The sequence below is a fragment of the Ursus americanus genome, chromosome 33 (assembly GCF_024610735.1).
Source record: "Ursus americanus isolate L20-20 chromosome 33, mUrsAme1.1.p, whole genome shotgun sequence".
In the NCBI taxonomy this organism is placed as follows: domain Eukaryota; kingdom Metazoa; phylum Chordata; class Mammalia; order Carnivora; family Ursidae; genus Ursus; species Ursus americanus.
In genome coordinates this window covers 21,442,583-21,463,052 of record NC_142159.1, presented here as the reverse complement: position 1 = coordinate 21,463,052, position 20,470 = coordinate 21,442,583, and the positions used below count along the sequence as shown (strand labels likewise).

Here is a 20,470-nt window from a genome sequence, read left to right as displayed (position 1 = left end):
AAGCCACTCACAGTTTCTTGCCACATGAGATACCCCAAATGACTGTTTACTCCCTTCAAATGACTAAAGGAGAGACAGACTCCAGCAAGATGGCCACTAAAATCTGAAGTACTTATAGGGGCACCTGGGTGGCTCAGTTGCTTAAGTGCCTGCCTTCGGCTTGGGTCGTGATCCCGGGGTCCTGGAATAGAGCCCACCATTCGGCTGCCTGCTCAGTGGGGAGCCTGCTTCTCCCTCTTCCCACCCCCCTGCTTGTGCTCTCTCTCGCTATCTCTCCCTCTCTCTCTCAAATAAATAAAAATCGTTAAAAAAATAAAGTACTTACAAACATGTAATCACATGTATGTCATCACCTTTGCCATATTCTGTTAGTAGTAAATTGCAGGTCTTGCCCATACGAGGGGATCACACAAATGTGTGAATGCCAGAGGGTGAAGATGATGGGGACCACCAGTCTGTTCACCACCAAAGGTCTCATCAGAAGTTTATTAATTAAAAAAAAAAAAACAGTGGTGGAGACAAATGCAAATGAAAACACATGTCCCCTTTCTCCTGAATGCCCTTGAGCTCTGCTGAGTCTCAGCTTCCTCAGTGGAAAATGTGCACCTGGAAAGCTCACTTCAGGAAGGAAAGGAAAGGAAAGGAAGGAAAGGAAAGGAAAGGAGGTGGTCTGTACACCACAGCTATGCAGCTGGGGGACACAGCCTTACGTCCTGGCCTGGACAGCAGGTGGTGGCTCACGGAGGTTGTGAGGGACAAAGGAGCAGAGACTCCAGAGGGGAGAAACAACTCAGAGTATGTCCAAAGTGGTAGTTTTGTTTGTGAAAAAAACCTCATCAAAAGAGGCAGCAAGTCTGGGTAGTACCATCTGGGTGAAAAGAATTGCTTCATGCTGAAGCCAATCAAGTGGCCTCCCCTCCCCTCTCCCATACAGGGGCATAGTTTTGAGAAGGTGGGAATTTGCTCGACGCCCAGATTTGTCTCAAGCCCGGAGATGGCAGGGTATTTAGGAGCCTGGGGGAGGGGCTTCCTTAAAACTTGGACTTGCCATTGCGTTTACTAGGATCCTTATTATGCTTATGCTACTGAAACCAAACAAGTACCAGGGAGTCTGAGTTATGCAAGAGCCTCTCTCTCTCTCTCTCTCTCTCTCATTCTGTGTTTACTCAAATGAAGGTGGGCAGGACCTTGTTCAAGCACTTTCCTCTTGTTGGTGGGGCTATTCCGTGTCCTCTCCTTCACTGAGAAGTCTCCCCCATCTCCAAACGCTTGTCCTCCCCTCCTCCCTGTCTAGCAGACCACCCACCATAGAGCTTGGTCAATAGGGATAAGCTAGTATTTATAGTGTTAAAAATTATAATAGTGTTTAAGAAACAAAACAGAGGGTCATCGCAGAAGAAAGGAAAAAATAAAACAGGATGAAACCAGAGAGGGAGACAAACCATAAGAGACTCTTACTCATCGGAAACAAACAGGGTTGCTGGAGGGAAGGGGGGTGGGGGGATGGGCTAACTGGGGGATGAACATTAAGGAGGGAATGTGATGTAATGAACACGGGGTGTTATATGCAACTGATGAATCACAGACCTGTACCTCTGAAACCAACAATACATTATATGTTAATTAATTAAATTAAAATAGTGAAAAAAATAAAGCTGTTACAAAATTGAAAAAAAGTATAATAATGTCATATATGGAATGACAACTTCTGAGAGGGATTTGGAACATAGTAGCAGTCCCTTTTTTAAGTTATAGGACCTTTTTATCAAATTGAAATGAATGTGTCACCCTGACGTATTAAACAGAGAAAAGCAGAACTGTCTGGTTGAAGTCTAGATAGGAGGTCTACCTACTCAGCCTCTCCCTTGAGCCCAGACCAGCTCCAGGGTCCCCTGAAGCATGATTTATAATCACCAAAAATGACTGATGTCACTGGGACAAGGCAGAGTTAGGGGAAGCCACCTCCATTTCTGTTTATGGAAGATCAAATTTCTTTTCTGTTTAAGTCTTAGGTTCTTGCCTTTGGCTTTTCATTGCAACTGCTTTCTCCACAACCATCCTGATTACTAAATGGCCAAGGGCCTCTGTGCTGCACCCTTAGGAACTCTGTCATCTCCATCTTTTCACTCCTTCATGAATGGAAAGGATAGATGTAGCTGGGCCACTTGGTGGCAGCGTACTCCAAACTAAATTTGTAAATTTATTTAATTTGTAATTTAAACCTAATTACAGGTTTAAATTTCTAAGGAGGATATCATGGCAGGTACTTTTCTCCTGCTGTGGTTGGAAGGGGCACAGACAGACAGCTGCTAGCGATGCAAGATGAAACCAATGGGTCCCATCTCCTCAAAGCTTCTATGGACAACAATCCGGAAGATGAAGGAGAAATTGTTATTGTTAACAGTTCAGTTAGAGCCCTGCTTCTCAAACAGTGGTCCCTGGGCCAGCTGCACCATCCTTGCCCAGGAGCTTGTTAGAAATGCACAGTCTGCACAATGAGATACCACCTCACGTGTTAGAATGGCTAAAATTCACAAGACAGGAAACAACAGGTGTTGGCAAGGATGTGGAGAAAGGGGAGCCCTCCTGCACTGTTGGTGGGAAAGCAAGCTGGTGCAGCCACTCTGGAAAACAGTATGGAGGTTCCTCAAGAAGGTAAGATTGGGCTACCCGACGACCCAGCAATTGCCCTACTGGGTATTTACCCCAAAGATACAAATGTAGTGATCCGAAGGGGCACCTGCAGCCCAATGTTTATAGCAGCAATGTCCACAATAGCCGAACTATGGAAAGAGCCCAGATGTCCATCGACGTGGAATATTACTCAGCCATCAGAAAGGATGAATACCTACCATTTACCCCGACGTGGATGGAACTGGAGGGGATTATGCTAAGTGAAATAAGTCAATCAGAGAAAGGCAATTATTATATGGTTTCACTCATATGTGGAATATAAGAAATAGCGCAGAGGATCATAGAGGAAAGGGAGGGAAAACTGAATGTGAAGAAATCAGAGAGGGAGACAAACCATGAGAAACTCTTGACTCTGGGAAACAAGCTGAGGGCTGCTGGAGGGGAGGGAGGTAGGTGGGGGGACGGGATAACTGGGTGATGGGCATTAAGGAGGGCACTTGATGTAATGAGTACTGGATGTTATATGCAAATGATGAATCATTGAGCATTATATCAGAAACTAATGATGTACTGTATGTTGGCTAGTTGACTTAAAAAAAAAAAGGAAATATACAGCCTGGGGCCCCTTGCAGACCTACTGAATCAGAATCTGCATGTTTAACCAGATTCCCAGGTGATTCATGTGCCCATGACAGTTTGAGCCAAATCATCCTGGGGGAAAGAGAAAGACACTGAAGTCAGCCAGGCCTGGGTGAATTCTGACCCTGCAGATTCACGGTCCAACTTTGAGCAAGTTTTTTATCTGCTACCAGCTTTGGTTTTCTTATCTCTAAAAGGGGAAAATAACACTTTTCTCAGATCAGTCTTTTTTATTGTGGTAAAAGACACACAACATGAAACGTCACCATTTTAAATTGTGCAATTCAGCAGCATTCAGTGTATTTGCAACATTGGGTAACGATCACTACTGTTTAGTTCCAGAACATTTTCATCACCACCCAAAGGATACCCTGTACCTTAAGGCACATTTCCATTCTGTTCCCCCTCCAGTCATTGGTAACTGCTAATTTTCTTTCTGTCTCTATGAACTTGCCCTCTCTGGTTATTTCATACGAATGGAAGCATCCAAGACATAGCCTTGTATTCTGGATTTTTTCAACTTGGTCTTTTTGAAAAAAAAAATGTTACTGAAAGAGAATAAATCTAGAAAAAAGTGCACAAATTATAAATATACAGCTCGATGAGATTTTACACCAACTACATTCAGTAACCATTACCCAGACCAAAAAACAGCATTTCGGTGTCCCAGAAGCCTCTCCCCTGCCCTTGTCCTGTCACCATGACATAGACTGGATTCATTTTTCCTGCTTTTGAACTTCATAAAATGGAATCGTAACTGTTCTCTCTCATGTCTGGCTCCTGTTGCTCAGCACTGGTGGGATTCATCTACGTTGCTGCACGTCCTCATAGCTTGTTCACCGTATTTGCGCTCTAGTTCCCCATCGTGTGAACAGATGGTCATGTATTCATCCCTCCTCTTGATGGGATGGATCGTTTCCAGTTTTCATCTATCATGAATGGTGCCGCCATAACCATTTCTGTCCATGTCTTTTAGCACACATGTTCAACTTCTGTTGGCTCCATTCCTCGGAGTAGAACCGCTGGCTCAGAGGGTACGCATGTGCTCAGAATTAGTGGACGCTTCCCAACAGTCTTCCAGAGCAGTTGTGCCGAGTTATCAGTGGTGTATAATACGGATGCTCCATATTGCCACCCACACTTCTTGATATCCAGTTGTACTTGAGCACATTAGAAGCGGACCATTGAAGAGCTCTCATCTGTTCTGGATTTATACGGCTATTCTACGATATGAAATAGCACAGACAGCCCAGTAATCGTGTTTCCCAATACGGCTTTGCTTTACTGCCTTTTAAATCCAGAATTGACTATTAGGATCTGAACCTGTCAAGCTACTAACCAGCTTGTGGCTACAAGGGGAGGGGAGTGTATCTACCTGGTACCTAGTGGGAAAACTTCCTTCCTCTGAGCACATGAAATCAAATAGTCCCTCATCTTTGGGAAACACCAAAAGTTTATTTTGCAGTTCAAGTATTTTCAACAGAACTATCTATTGTACCTTCAAACAGAGGCTCATTGGCTAGCAGTCAAGGAGTCATGAGCTTGACTGGGGAAAGAAGTATTGTTATTTTCATGAACCTCTCATTGAAATTTAGTTTTCTTTTTTTTGTTGTTTTGTTTTGTTTTTTGTTTTTTTCTGGCAGAAATGTGGACCACAAGCCACAGTAATATTGCTTGTACAGGGGTCTTAATCACCAATAGAAATCACAAATATTTTCATGTATTTCCATTGTGGCAAATACTACAAAACATCTTTTATGTTCATCATTATTTCGAAATGTGGCATTCCTAGATCTGCCACTAGATCGTGCTATTTACTGGGTTTTTTTTAAGCACTTATATTTCTATATCAGAAATTGAAAAACCATCTCAACAACTCCATTTTACTATAATTAATTTTCTTGGTAAAACTTGGTCTGTTTTGCAGTTAATTAAAAACATTGTTTTTACCCCAAAAAAAGTACTAAAAATATTCTGAAAAGAGGTCTGCAGCACAAAAAGATGAAGAATCCTCGCTTTCAACTGACAATCAGCCACCAGCCATGAGTGATCAGGAAGGAGAGGAACATTCCAAAGGGTTCTAAGTGTGTCTGCAGGGTCACTTTGCTGGTCTGCCATTCTGTCTAACATTGAGCCCATCGTGACCTTAAAACGGATTATTAACAAAGCTATTGTGAAGATTCGGCCAGGATTACTTACTTCAGAGTCTGGAAAGTTGACTCAGCCTTTAGCAGCTCAAAGCTTGTTCACCTGTCCTTGAGGCAGGAGGGGCTCCTGAAACAGACGAGGCCCCTTCTTTTCCCAGGGGGCTTCCTCAGCCAGGAAGTCTCTCCCCAGATCGCTGCTTGGGGAGGGCGCACCCTGAACACTTATGAAGGAATGAATGCACTTCCTGACGCTGCAAACAAGAATTACACATAGAGACGCATTTCTCCAAGTCCGGCGCCATGTTGGTGCCACGTGGAGCGGAAGTCGGCGCTGCAGGCGTCGGGTCCGAGTTCAAGTTCACGTGCAGTCCGCTGTCTGGGGTGGGGGCCCTTCCACCTGGCTCCCTGCACCAACGTGCCTGAGTGGGGCCCCTTAGATCTGCCTGCATCGGAGAAAGAGACCCCAAGGGTCAGGCGGCCTGATACGGCTTTGCAGCCTCCGTGTGCAGCCGGCCCTCCTGCCCCTGCAGACCCTCAGGTCGGCCTCCCCCCAACGGTGTCCTTCAAAACCCTTGGCCAGGGACTCAGTTCGGCTCCAGGGACTTCCACCTGAGAGTTTCAGCCCAGGAATGTGATTTCAGGAAACAACGTTCAGCTCATTTCCCCTTCAAATGTGCACCACCTCCCCGTCCCCCCAGCCCCTCCACCCTCACTGCTTTCCCCTCTACCCTTTGCAGCTCACATGGGTTTTCCTAAGGGATTAGTAGCCCTTCCACGACGTGAGAGGTGGGGAAACTGACAAAGCCATCCTCGGTGTCCATTTTTGGAGCAAGTTCTGAAGGCAGAAACTGTACTAAGCAAGATGATTCTTGTCATTTTTTCAGACCTTCCCCTTTTATTCACTTGGAAGCTGGAAAACAAAGCTAGAGATTCCCGACGGGTCTTTTCACAGAGGATTTGTGACCCCGTACAGCGAGCGCATGTGCAGTGAAGGCAAAGTGAAATGGACGCAGCAGCGGGCACGGGTCGGAAGTTGGAAGAAGAGAAGGAGACAAGCATGTCCCCTAGAAGGGCCAACAACGTGTCACACTCGAGGCAGGTAATTATTTGTTTTTTATTAAGATATAATGGACATACATGGGGCGCCTGGGTGGCACAGCGGTTAAGCGTCTGCCTTCGGCTCAGGGCGTGATCCCGGCGTTGTGGGATCGAGCCCCACATCAGGCTCCTCTGCTATGAGCCTGCTTCTTCCTCTCCCACTCCCCCTGCTTGTGTTCCCTGTCTCGCTGGCTGTCTCTATCTGTGTTAAATAAATAAATAAAAAATCTTAAAAAAAAGATATAATGGACATACAAACATTGCATTAGATTTAGGTGTACGACATAATGATTCGGCGTACGTATGCATAGATATCGCAAAATGATCACCCCAAAAAGTTTAGTCAATACCCGTCACCACACATAGTTCTATTTCCTTTTCTTGTGACGAGAATCTAGCAACTAGTCTCTTAGCAACTTTCAATGTGCGGTGTTGTTCACCAGAGTCCTCGTGGCATGTGACATCCCTCAGAGTTCATCCCTTACTTATCTTGTAACTGGAAGTTTGGGTCCCTTTTGACGCCTTCACCCATTTTGCCTGCCCCGCATTCCCCACTTCTGGCAAACACCAAGCAAATAATTCTTAGAGAAATTCTTGAGTAAGGAGAGAAGTCTACTAAGTCTTTTTAGATGGTGTCCTGAAAAGAAGAGTTTTAAGTGGGAGTTCTATCGGTGACAGTAACTGGTAGACCAAAAAGTTTTTGCAGACACATTGATTGCATTTGCAAAAGCAAATCTCACATGCTTATTTCTCAAAGCCAAGGGGGGCTTGTAGGGGTCTGCTGCCCCTTCAGGACTCCCCCCAGAGACGCTAATATCCAAATCCCCAGCACCTGCAAGTATATTACCTTCTGTGGCAAAAGGGACTTGGCTCGTGTGATTAAGGATTTTGAGGTGGGGAGATTATCCTGGATTATCCAAGTGGGCCCAATGTCATCCTAAGGGTCCATTTAAGAGGGAAACAGGAGAGGTCAGCATCAGCAAAGGAGGTGGGATGACAGAAGCAGAGGTCAGAGTGATGCCAGGAAGGGACCCTGGGCCAAGGAGCATAAGCACCTCTAGAAGCTGGGAAAGGGAAGGAGACGGGTAGGAGCCTCTAAGAGGAACTCAGCCTTGCCGACACCTTGACTTTAGACCTTCTGCCTCCAGAACCGTATGAGAATAAATTGGTATTGTTTTAAGGCCCAAGTTGGTAATAATTTGTTACAGCAGCAGTGGGACACAAATACATTGTTCCTCCCTTCCTTCCTCCACCTGCTCTGCGCCCTGGGAAGCATAGAGCCCGCCAATAGTATCCTTTGCCCTTGGCTTTCTCAAAGGGTCTGGGCAGGGGAGCACCTCCACATGAGAGCCTAGGGAGGAAGAAGAGTGACAGAGCAGTCAGCTCTGTCCCTGTGGGATTGCCACGTGTAAGCTGTGAGCCTCAGCTTAGCTGACAGGAAGCCCTCTCCAGGCAGCCTTGTTCCGAGGGGAGGGGGAACGGAGCCTGATGTTACCAGCTGTGCTATCCTATGGGGGTCTTTGCAAGTTATCCTAATATGAGGGTCTAGTCCATTCAGGCTGCTGTAACAATATTATCACAGACTGGGGGACGTATAGACAAGAGAAATTTATCTCTCACGGTTCTGAAGGCTGGGAAGTCCAGATCAAGGTGCCGGCAGATTCTGTGTGAGAACGCACTTCCCAGTTCCTAGACGGCTGTCTTTTCTCTGTGTCCTTATATGGCAGCAGGGGCAAGGGAACTCTCTGAGGTCTCTTGTAAGGGCACTAATTCCATTCATGTGGACCCCACCCTCATGACCTAATCACCTCCCAAAGGACCTCCCTCCAAATACCATCACACTGGGGATTGGATTCAACATATGAATTCCAGGTGGACACAAACCTTCAGTCTATAACATGCATATGCCATCTGTTTTCTGCTGGGACCCTGACTGATAATTACCTTTCTTTCTGATAAAGCCGATTCTCAGAGCATGTGGCTTAAGTATGTGGGCAAGTGTGCTGCGTGATATTAGGAACCTGGTCCCAGGCAGCACTGAACATACACACGTGTGTCTCTGGCGATCCCTGGCTAGAGACCAGAATGCCCCCTCCCAGCAGGCAGATGTCATAGCAAGCTGAGCATGTCTAAGTCCTTCTCTTAGGATCTCCATTCACAAAAGCCACTTTCCTCCCCTTGGAGGAGTGAGTGTAGAAGTAGAGGGAACACCGAGTATTATTCTTCCAGAGATCGCTTTACCCAGGGGAAAGGTGCACCCAAATACTTTCTAGCTTCTGTCTTTGGGCAAGTAGGATTCAAGGCAGGAAACATCAAGTCGTAAAAGAATACCATTCAATGTTGATAAAGGTGCTGTTATGGGTTGAATTATGTCCCTCTAAATTCATTTGCTGTGAGTTTTTAATTTTTTAGAACATTTAAAATTTTTAGGTAATCCTTACACCCAACATGGGGCTCAAACTCACAACCCTGAGATTAAGAGTCCCATGCTCTGCTGCTGAGCCAGCTGTGTGCCCCCTAAATTCCTATGCTGAACCTCACCCCCAGGACCTCAGAATGTGACCTTATTTAGAAATAAGGCCTTTGCAGAGATCACTGAAATGAGGTCATCAGAGTGGACCCCGATCCAAGACACCTAGAGTCCTTACCAAAAAGGAAAGCTCAGGCCACAGAGACACGAGTGGAGGGAAGACGATGTGGAGACAGCCATCCACAGGCCAAGGAGAGGGGCCCGGAACAGACCCTTCCCGCACAGCCCACAGAACAAACCAGCTCTGCAGATACCTTGGACTTCCAGCCCCCAGAACTGGGAGACTATAAACTTCAGTTGGCTAAGCCCCCCAGCCTGGGGTCCTTGGTTAGGGCAGTCCCAGCAAACGGATACAGGCGACTTGCACAGTAAAGGGATAGTGCTGTGCCAAATAGCATCACAGCAAAACATACAAAGGAAAAGACTGCTGGCAGTTCCCTAATGTGCGCACAGGAGCACCGACACGGCAAGGGGACGTAACAGGGATACCTGACCTTGGGCTGGGACTCCTCGGCAGTCCGTGGTCGGTCTTCAAGGGGGTCTGAACATCACCATCACACTAGTGTTTATTCCATGGGCCAGATGCTGGCACTCGGCACCCTCCTTGCCGTTCTAATCTCTCTCCTGTGTCCGGGGCCAGATACAGGACAGTGGCATTTCCTAGGCTCTCTTGCCCACGGTGCTCCCGTTGGCCCAGGAGAATGGGTTCTGTGAGCTTTGGAAGGCAGCTAGGAGAGAAATCATTCTTCTCGGGCGGCCGCTGAACATGGGCTCATGAACCCCAGTAGACGGAAGGCTCCACGTTTTGCCCACGCTTCCAGGTGTCCTCTGGAGGGACAGTGGACGTTCCAGTTCCAGAGATCAGCCAGCAGCAGTGGTTTCCTGTGACACTGGCAGGTCCCTTTTCCCTGCAAGCCTGCCCTCCCTCGCTCTGGCTCCCTCCACCCTGCCAACAGTTTTCAAATTCCCTGTAGTAAATCTCCTCTTGCTTGGGGGACAAACGGCTGCAAGGCAGAAAGATCCCGTGAATTCACCAAACTCCATTTCGTTTTCATCCTCTGCAGGTGGAAGGTTTGTTTGCCTTCCCCAGGGTCCCGTGCATTTAGGCAGAGCCATGTGAATGAGTTCTGGCCAATGGGGTGTATTTCCCGGGCTGGCCCAGGGGTTCCTCCACAAGCATAATGTTCGTCAGGCTCCTGGCAAGGGTCAGAGAATCGTGGAGGTCCTAGGGGCTGGCAGAGCAGCAGATGGAAAGAAACACGGATCCCATAATCACCAAGTGGTGTGGGTGTTCGCCACACATGCAGATGTCTGTGTTGGGAGGGGGAAATATGTCTTTCTTCCCGCAAAATCTGAGATACAGGGGTCATTTGTTAGAGCAGCTGGCATTACTTATCCTAATCTATCCAGGAAATAAAAAATGGTTCAGTGTTTATACGTACGCATTCCCTCATTCTCCCCGTGATTTTGCACGATTTCCAGGTGAAGTGTTTGTAAACCTCAATGGTAACAGACTCCAATCCCTCTCCTCGTAATCGGTCGATCTGTGTTTTCATTTTTTGGGTGAAATTCAGATATTTATATTTTGACAAAGAAATTCTTTATTTTCATTTTTTTAAAAAAGATTTTATTTATTTATTTGACAGAGACAGCCAGCGAGAGAGGGAACACAGGCAGGGGGAGTGGGAGAGGAAGAAGCAGGCTCCTAGCGGAGGAGCCTGATGTGGGACTCCATCCCAGAACGCTGGGATCATGCCCTGAGCCCAAGGCAGACGCTTCACGACTGCGCCACCCAGGAGCCCCAAAATTCTTTATTTTCAAAATCATTGTCGTCTGGTTTCACGAACCGTAGAAAGCATTTTTCGAAGCATGACGTGAGAATGGATGAGAGATCTCACTGCATAAAAATGAGAAACATCACTGCAGAAAAGCAGCATTAACAAAGTTAAAAGGCAAATAGGAAAAAAAATCCTTAAAATATTTTCAAAAATGTTTTATTGAAGTATAATTGACATACAGTGTCCTGTTAGCTCCAGGGGCATAACTCAGTGACTCAGCAATTCTACACATGACTCAGTGCTCGCCACGGTAAGTGTTGCCCCTATCTGTCCCAATGTGATCACTGCAAGTACCTTTTAAGTCAACGCAACAAGACAGACAAAAATAGCAAAATAGATAAAGGGTATCAACACACAAAATAAATGCGCGTGAGTCCGTAAAGGAAAAAAACCCAAATAGCCACTGAAATATGAAACAATGTTCTACTTCACTGGGTTCGAAGAGATGCACCCTGAAACTACACGGAGAAGCGGTTATTGTCATCCCAATCTTACGGTCTTGGAAGCCGAGGCTCAGCGAGTGTAAGTTACTCGTTCGCGATGAGAATGCTGGCTTGGGCAGAGCCCGGCTCCAAATGCAAGTCTTACTAACGCAGGGTGTCCATCGTGGGCCCTCCTGACCTGCTGGACCAGATACCTTCTCATGTAGGGGCTGTGTGTGCGTTGCCGGGCTTTGAGCAACATCGCTGACCTACTCAGGAGATACCAGTCCCAGCCCCCACCCCCCGGGTTGTGACAACCACAGATGTCTCTGGACATTGCCAGATGTCTCCCGGAGGGTAGAATCGCCCTGTTGAGAACCACTGCTTTGGCACCACCGTGGGGGAAGGGGGAGAGAGGGCAGGCATGATCATTCTTACCACGGACGTGAGACTTTGTCATTAGGGATGATGTTGAACACTGACATCAGTCGCTGACCTAACCTGAAAAGGCAGGTAAGTTCCCTGTTTCCTGCTTTACGATGAGAAGGACGAAGCTTGTTTATTCGTTCCTTCATTCAGCAGCCATTTGCTGAGCACCTACGAAGTACCAGACCCTGATCTAGCCTCTGAGGATAAAGCAAGGAGCAAAACAAAAATTCCTGTGCTTACAGAGGTGACATGTCACAGACTATAAAGGAGTAAGTGAAGTGTGTGGTATTTTGGGTGATAATAAAGACCAGGAAGACAAAGTAAGTAAGTGGGGGTGGGGGGAAGGGCATAGGGATGCTGGTGGGGGCTTATACTTTAAAATAAGGTGGCCAAGCACAGCCTCACTCAGAAGGTGACATTTGAACAGAGACCTGCAGTAGGGGAGGGGTTGAGTTCAGCCACTGTCTGGGGAAACAGGGTTGCACAGAGACTTGCAAGTGCAAATGCCCTGGGGCCTCCTTGGCAGACTAAGGAATAACAAGTGTGGCCAGAGTGGAATTGGGGGGGGGGTGGTGTCCCCAAGCACCGTTGGAGGGAATGGTGTTTCTGATGCCCATGGTGACATCTCCAGGGCTATTTCTAGTAGCAGTGCCCTAAAATATAAGCTGGAACTTCAGAGCCCTCACTTCTAGCTGACTCAGGCTGCGTGAGCCTCTTTCTCCACTGCATGGGCGCTGTCCTCAAACTGCCACCTCACCTGAGTCTGTGACTCACCTGGCATGGCCAATGCTGTAGAGATGGGGAGGTGGGGAGGGCAGGGTGTGATGTATAAGTGGAGGAGTGTGGTTGGCTCCAAACCTTGTCCTAGTGGCCTGCACTGAGCACAGCCTCCTCTCAGTCTCTTCTGTGTTGAACACAGCACCATGGTAGCCCCGCTCCTTCTTCTCCTCCAGGCAGCCTGCGTGTTCTCTGTGGGGGTTGGGCTGTGGGTCATTGGCAGCCACTTCTTCACTGCGGACATCCCTGCGGCCATCGGCCACCCAGTGAAACTGCGGGTCCTGCATTGCCTTTTCCAGCTGTTGATGACTTGGGTGAGTTGGTGTGTTTTATTTGTCCCCTCCTCCTGAGGAAGAAGGAGGGAGTTGGGAAAACACACATCAGAAGACTCTAGTTGCATTTGTGCTACCATCATGGCCGTAGAGGCTGACAGTATATTATTCTCAAATTGGAGTGATCCCTGTTGGGTAACGTATTAGCCAAGAGGTTTGCAACCTCTTCATGGTGCTGCTCACGCTGAGCTGTGCTCGGAGCCACGAGATGAAAAAACAATTTACTTCCTCCAAAAAAGCCCTGCACTAGTCCCCCTCCCCTGCCTCCAGACTGACTTTCTTCCCAGCACACGGAGTGATGCTGTGAGGTGGGGAATGAGTTTTTCTGAATCTGGAGCGCCCATTACTACCTGCCAGCTAGCTAGAACCAGCCAGCAATGAAGAGACACATGGCCGATTAGTAAATTAGTACTGATGAGCAAAACTACAGAATGTGACTTTAGAGAGAGAGATGTGTTTTTTGTTACTTTGGAGAGATGGACAACTACGTAGTATCGTCAGATTCTGCTCATTGTTCCTGGTGTGCGAATTTAATAAAACTGATATAAATGGATCATGGGGAGACTTGTGTCCAAGTTGCCCATGGGGATTGGTGGTGCTTTTCCAGAGGGCTGATAAATGGAACACAGAGAAGGAGTGTTAAGTCTCTTACATAACGGAAAGTGATCACAAACACCTGTTCTCATGAGGGATCCATCCTGGAGAAGAACCCACAGGCTGAAGGTTTCCTACCTTCAGGGCCAGCTTTTGCAAAACCCGATGATACGTCCTGTGCTTTTCCTGTGGTTTGCCCTTGACTCTCATAGTTGGGTAGTCCGGGTTCCCAAATATGGTGACTCCGTTTCCTCATCTGCACAAGAGGGGGAAATAACAGTCTAGACTTCGTAGCATGGGCTCTAAGGAGGTAAGCCATCCCGAGCACAGCTTGCAATGCTTGGGGCAGAAGAAACCCTCAATAAGTATTCGTCTTACTGCTATTTGTGATTTGGTTTTTTCTACGAAGATGGGTCATGTGACTACTATATGTTACCCACCAGTCCCAGCTCTGGGATCAATGATGGACGAGAGAAAGGACGTCCCAGAGAGAGTCTGCCTTCTGGATGGTCATGCTGTCCCGGCAGTATGGGGAGACAGAAACAAGCCAACCCACTGGAAGTAAATTGATTTACACAGTGGCAGGTGCTATGAAGAAAGTAGAACAGGGCAGGAGGGTACGGTGGGGCTTCTGAATCTGGGGTTCCCTGAATCCACAACAGCAACAGAAGGCAAGGAGTCCCTGAATATGGGGGGAGGTAGAAATCACTCCATTTTCGCTTGTCTCCAAAGGAAAAGTGGTATTCCCTTCCATTAGGGACAGAAGTGACAAACCACAGTCGTGACAGCAGGACCTGAGACTTTGTCACCAAGACTATTATCAGAGCAGATGACATTTCTCGCAGATGTTGTGAGAAACTGTGTGTGTGCCTCGTTTCTCTGAAGTTGTAATAGTGTTAAATAGGCCACTAGGTCTTGCTATTCTGTGTGCTAATAAGGAAGCACGAGCATTACTTTTATTTTATGTGTTGGAAACATTCAGCCTCAAGGTCCATAGGCATCACTGAAAGCCTAAATGGCCTTGGCGTAGAGCCACTAGGAAGAGGGTGCCCGGGGAGAGCCTGCTTTGTTTACTTTAATTGCTTTTTATGCAGACTTCCAGACATAGGAGACAGAATACCATAAAGACGCCCTGTGTTCCCACCCCCCAGCACTGAGTGCTGACTCCTGGCCAATCTTATTTCCCCTGTGATCCCGCTTTCCCCCCTTCGCATTTCCTAGGAAGCAGATCTTGGGTACCATATTTTATCCAAAAAGTTTCAGTAGGTATCTCTAAAAGACAAGAACCCCTCACCTTTTATTTATTTTTATTTTTATTTATTTTTTTACTTTGTATCTTTTTAAAAATTTAAGTTCAATTAATGAACATATAGTGTATTATTGATTTTAGAGGTAGAAGTCCATGATTCATCAGTCTTATACCCAGTGCTCATTACATCACATGCCTTCCTTAATGCCCATCCCTCAGTTACCCCATCCCCCCACCGCCCTCCCCTCCAGCAACCCTCAGTTCATTCCCTATGATTAAGAGTCTCTTATGGTTTGTCTCCCTCTCTGATTACATCTTGTTTTATTTTCCCCTCTCTTCCCCTATGATCCTCTGTTTTGTTTCTCAAATTCCACATATGAGTGAAATCATAGATAATTGTCTTTCTCTTTTGGAGTTATTTCACTTAGCATAATACCCTCTAGTTCCATCCACATGGTTGTAAATGGCAAGATTTCATTTTTGATGGCTGAGTAATATTCCATTGTATATATAGACCACATCTTCTTTATCCATTCATCTGTTGATGGACATCTGGGCTCTTTCCATAGTTTGGCTCTTGTGGACACTGCTGCTATAAATTTTGGGGTGCAGGTGCCTCTTCGGATCACTACATTTGCATCTTTACCCCCCACCTTTTAAAAAACATAACCACAATGCAGTTATCAGGTCCTAATAGCAGCTAATGCTTGGAATGGCCACGTTGGCTAGGCTGGTCCAGGAGGGCATCTTTGGGAAGAGGGGTCATGTCCAGGCCACAGTGGGGGGTGTTCTGGGTTAGAGGAACCCTTGCGGGGTGGCCAGAAGCCTGGTTTATGGGGCTGGGGGCCAGGTGTCTGAGGAGAGAGGAGGAGAGGGGCAGTGTGGGCCGGGGTGGGGTGCATCTACCGCAGGGGTCATGGGGGAACACAGGGTGGAGCAGGGCCGTGGTCCAGTCTGCCCGCCAGCCACTCCCCTGGGGGGCATGGGCGGTGGCGGGACTCCAGTGTGGCTCACACTGAAAACCTTCCCGCCTCATTTCCTCTTCTCTCATCAACAGGGCATGATTTTTGAGAAACTGGGAATCTGCTCGATGCCCCAGTTTGTCCGTTTCATGCATGATCTGGTGCCACTCAAGGAGGACCCGGATGTTGTGGTCACAGATCTCCGCTACGGGACTATCCCTGTGAAGCTGTACCAGCCCAAGGTGTCCTCCTGCACCCCCAGGCTCGGCATTGTGTTCTACCACGGCGGCGGCATGCTCTTAGGGAGCCTGAGTAAGAGTCCTTCCCTCAGACCTCCGCCTGTCGTGGGACAGCGTCCGAGCAGAGCTGGGTGGGCGCCTGCCTTCCAGCGAGAGGTGACCCTCCCATCACCTTCCTGGATCAGTCTATACGCCGCTACAGGCCAGGGCACGATCAGAGGGTTAACGGGTCCCAGAACAGGCTGGTGGCAAAGATATGGAATGTTTGGACCTCTTTCTGGAAGTGAGGTGACCTATATACGGAAAAAATATATATATATATGTATATATATTCATATATATATTTACCTATGTGTGCTATCGATGTATATATATGGATATACAAGGAATTCACACCACATAAAATTAATCACTCTTTTTTAAGATCTTATTTATTTATCTGGCAGAGAGAGAGACAGAGAGCACAAGCAGGGGGAGAGGCAGAAGCAGAGGGAGAAGCAGACTCCTCGCTGAGCAGGGAGGCCATCGCGGGGCTCGATCCCAGGACCCCAAGATCATGACCTGAGCAGAAGGCAGACGCCCAACCGACTGAGGCACCCAGGCCCCCAAATTAACCACCTTAAACTGTACAATTCTGTGGCATTTACTAACTCCCCGTGTTCAACAACTACCACCTCCGTTTAGTTGGAAATCAGGATTTTTTTAAAAGTTAAAAAAACAAAAACAAAACCAGAAACACACCCTTTTGTTTCATGCCAGATATTGCCTGAGACAAATTCTGGTACAGACAGGAGAACCGAAAATTTGAGGAGAGTTAATGAGAGAAAAATCTCAAAATTGAGACGATTTTATTATCTTACCTCCCCCACACTGGTGCCTCATGAATTTGAGGGGAAAAACACTTTTATTTGGTTTCAGCCCTGCCTTCTGAGCTGTGGAATGCCAGAGGCCCACGGCAGTAGCCTCGGGAAAATAAGGGATTTCGTGCAGCCGTGGTTTTGGCTCGGTCGGCATAATGAATGGCATTAACAGTCAATGGATATTATATAATATTATTAATATTTACACGGCAGGCACTGTAGCGACCCTTTACGTGTGTGATCTCATTAACCCCCATACATTCCTGTTGTTCTCATCGTGCCCATTTTACAGGTGCGGCAGTCAAGCCTCAGGGAGGGGAAGACATTTGCCCTGGGCTACCTCAGCTGGAGCGAAAAGGAGGCAAAGTCAGGATGTGAACTCTGGTCTGAATCCAGAGCTCACACCCCAAACCACTGTGCCCTATGGCCAAACAGCATCTCAGATATTTTGAATTAATTGCAGAGTCCATGGGGGAGGGGACTCTTAGACGAAGCTGTTCAGACACGACCTCCAAGGAGAAATTCTAGAAAGTGCTGCACAGCCGGAAGAAAGTCTGCAAAACGTCATTAGGATCAAGCCCAGTTCTCTGTCCATGGTGGTTGACAGAGAGAAAGGGCAGCCCATGGCTGTCAAAGGAAGCCACTAACCATCCTAGTGAGTGTTAAAACCCTTTTATTTTCTAGGAACCCACAACGCCATATGCTGTCATCTGTCCAAGAAGAGTGACTCGGTGGTTCTAGCAGTTGGGTGAGTACAAGAAAGAGGAGGTGGTGCTGGGTAATGGGGTGGGAGGCAGCACTGGGGGCAGGCGGGGAGATGAAGGGCCACCAGGACACGGGGATACTGGGGCAGGGGATGGGCTCTGAGCAGCTGTGAGGGGAGGAAAGGAGAGATAGAGAGAGAGGCAGAGAACGACACTCCTTCCCGTGGGTGGCCCTCGGGCCCCCTGTCATCTGGAAGCTGTGTGGAGAGAGGTCTCTGTTAGGGAGAGCAGGTTCAGAGCTTTATGCACGTGAGCCCTGCTGGGTGGAACATACTTCACTGAGCAGAATAGCCCTGCATGTGCCAGATACTCAGCACCTCCTTCCATGAAATGCCACGGTGCCCTGCGTGGTAAACTGGACAAGCTCGAACATTGCCACAGCATTCCCAAGCACTTCCGAGAGGGGGGTCCACTCTGGTGAGATCTGCCCCAGGAAGCGAGAAGAATAAAAAGCCACTCTCTTCTAACTGATCTTCAGAGTCGCCCTCCCAGTTTGGAACCTCAAGGAGGGGTTAGAGGACGTGGGGCAGGAGAGACCTGGCGTGGCCCCTCCCTGAGCCTCCACATCAGGCGAACTGAATACACATGACCAACTGTCCCTGTGGTGGTGTGGCCTCATCCTCCCGCCCCTGCCATCTGACACTGTGTCCCACAGGAGCAGGGTGCTTCCTCCTGATTAATCTTTCCTGCAGCTTTGTTTCAATGCCCGTGTCAGAGATATACCAATTGCCGGGGTCTTAGCGGGAATGCCATTTCCCAGCTTCCTTGTGGCACAACTGGTTGAGTAAGAGTGAAAAATACAAAAATTGGTCCTGGATGAGGGAGAGGGACCCAGAGAAACCAACCACTCACTTTATAATTCTCAGCTCCAAAACCATTTCTGCAGTAGGGAAATCTTAATCCAAGCATTAACCACGAATACTCCCCTCAGCTCTGGTCGTACTGAACCAAGATGTTGTCGGTATAATATACCAGCAAATCTCTGCAAGAAAATTATTTTATGAATCCAAGGTAGACAAGGTTTTAGAGTTGAAACATTGCTGTCCCAGCATGAACTCAGGGTAGCTTAAAAATAGGAGACAGCAGAATGGAAATGGTTGGCAAAAGTTTGTTGATTCCATATATGCATTTAATTTGAAATGGTAACATTTCTCACAACACCCAGATTTTTGGAATCTCTTGAAAAATGGGGAGGTCTAGCATGCCGGGCTGGTATGCCTGCGTGGCAGGAACCTAAGCATGGAGGTCAGGCCCTCGCCTGCTCGCCTGGCTCACCGGCAGGGCAGTGATGGTCCAGAGTGGACATGGCTGTACTGGAGGAGACCCGCATGTTCACTGCTGTCCCCGGGCCATATTTACATCTATAAGATCCTCGCACAAAACCTGGGAGCGTGGCAGGATTCAGTAGAATTGAAACCCAGGCAAATCTGGAGTTGCTCATCAAGGAATCATAAGAAGAGGGGACAAGTGTGAGTCAAGGACGCAGCAGCAGGGAGTTTCAGAAAGATGGGGTTTGTGTTGGTAATTGCTAAATTGTTGAGGACTAGGTGAATGATGGGGCTCTTGTGGTCATAGCCTGTCCCCCGAAGGGGCATTGACACAGAGGGAATAGCAGCCACCACTCACTGAACCTACACGCCAGGCATGGTGGGCTTCGCGTCTACACTTCCCTTAAGCCTCATACCTTAACTTCACCTGCTCAGGCTTCAGAAAGAGAAGTTAATGGAAGAAATTTGGCCTAAAGGGTGCTAGACACAGGTATTTTTGGCTTTGCTGGTGTGAACACCCAGTGTTGCTGGGTGTGAACTGTGTTCCTTGATTCCTCTTTAGATACCGCAAGTTGCCCCAGCATAAATTCCCGGTGGCGCTAAGGGACTGCATTGCAGCCACCATCCACTTCCTGAAGTCGCTGAATAAGTACGGGGTGGATCCAGATCGGGTCGTGGTCTGTGGAGACAGTGTGGGAGGGGGAATGGCAGCGGTCATTTGTCAGAGATATTTGAGCTGTCCAGATCTCCCCAAGATCCGTGCTCAGATCCTGATCTATGCCAGTCTCCAAGGTGTGGATTTTCAGCTCCCCTCCTATCAGCAGAACAAGAATGTCCCACTGGCCAGTCGAGACTTCTTCTTCCACTGTTGGAGTACTGTCCTGGACATCAATCCCTCCTGGAAAAGCACCATCATGAAAGGCGCCCATTTGCCTGCTGAATTCTGGGAAAAGTATAGAAAGTGGTTGGGTGCAGAAAACATCCCAGAGAGGTTTAAGAAGAGACCCTACGAGCCGAAGAACTCTGAGCCCCTGAATGAGTCTGCCTATCTGGAGACAAGCCTTGCTCTGGATTCAATAAACTCACCCCTGATTGCAGAAGATGAAGTCGTGTCTCAGCTCCCCGAAACTTTCATTGTGAGCTGTGAGTATGACCTTCTCCGGGACGATTCACTGTTGTACAAGAAGCGGTTGGAGGACCTGGGAGTCCCGGTGACTTGGCACCACATGGAGGATGGTTTCCATGGGGTGCTTAGCACCTTAGATATGGGCTGTTTGCACTTTCCCTGCTCCATGAGGATTCTGGATGCCATGGTTCATTTTCTAAAGGGGTTGTGACCATCTTTCCTTCCTGGTAGAGCTACGAGAGTATGCACGGCACCGCCATCTGGTTCCCCAATCGGGCTCTCTCTTGTGATGTAGGTGATGCTGAGTGGGGCTAGGGAGGGTGTTGAGGTTGCCTTGTCCTTCTTGCTTCAGGTTCTAGAACTGCAGAATGAATGTTTCTGATGTCTGAAGGGAGAGCAGTACGAGAGATAGGTTTGGGGGGAGGGTGGCGCTGTGCTCATATTCACCATTGGGGAAATTTGAGCTGACGATCTGCAGTGGTCATCTGAGAGTGAATGGTCATGCAGGTGCTGCCTCTGGCTTCCCGGAGGGAGAGTTCAGGCTGGTCTAGGCTGTGGGTAG

General features: G+C 47.9%; 1 protein-coding gene across 1 annotated transcript; it reads left to right on the top strand.

Annotated features, from left to right (window-relative positions):
* Nucleotides 1–12,660: 12,660 nt before the first annotated feature.
* Nucleotides 12,661–20,119, top strand: AADACL3 (arylacetamide deacetylase like 3). Its single transcript, XM_045777922.2, has 4 exons — nucleotides 12,661–12,828; nucleotides 15,747–15,963; nucleotides 17,435–17,498; nucleotides 19,345–20,119. The coding sequence occupies exons 1-4, from the start codon at nucleotides 12,661–12,663 to the stop codon at nucleotides 20,117–20,119; spliced, it is 1,224 nt and encodes a 407-aa protein (XP_045633878.2).
* The last annotated feature ends 351 nt before the right edge of the window (nucleotides 20,120–20,470 follow it).

Excerpts from the sequence above, each read along its gene's own strand:
- AADACL3 (XM_045777922.2), top strand. The coding sequence starts at position 12,661 with ATGGTAGCCCCGCTCCTTCTTCTCCTCCAGGCAGCCTGCGTGTTCTCT. Across the intron at positions 15,964-17,434 it reads CATGCTCTTAGGGAGCCTGA|GAACCCACAACGCCATATGC; the intron begins GTAAGAGTCCTT and ends TTTATTTTCTAG. Across the intron at positions 17,499-19,344 it reads TCGGTGGTTCTAGCAGTTGG|ATACCGCAAGTTGCCCCAGC; the intron begins GTGAGTACAAGA and ends ATTCCTCTTTAG.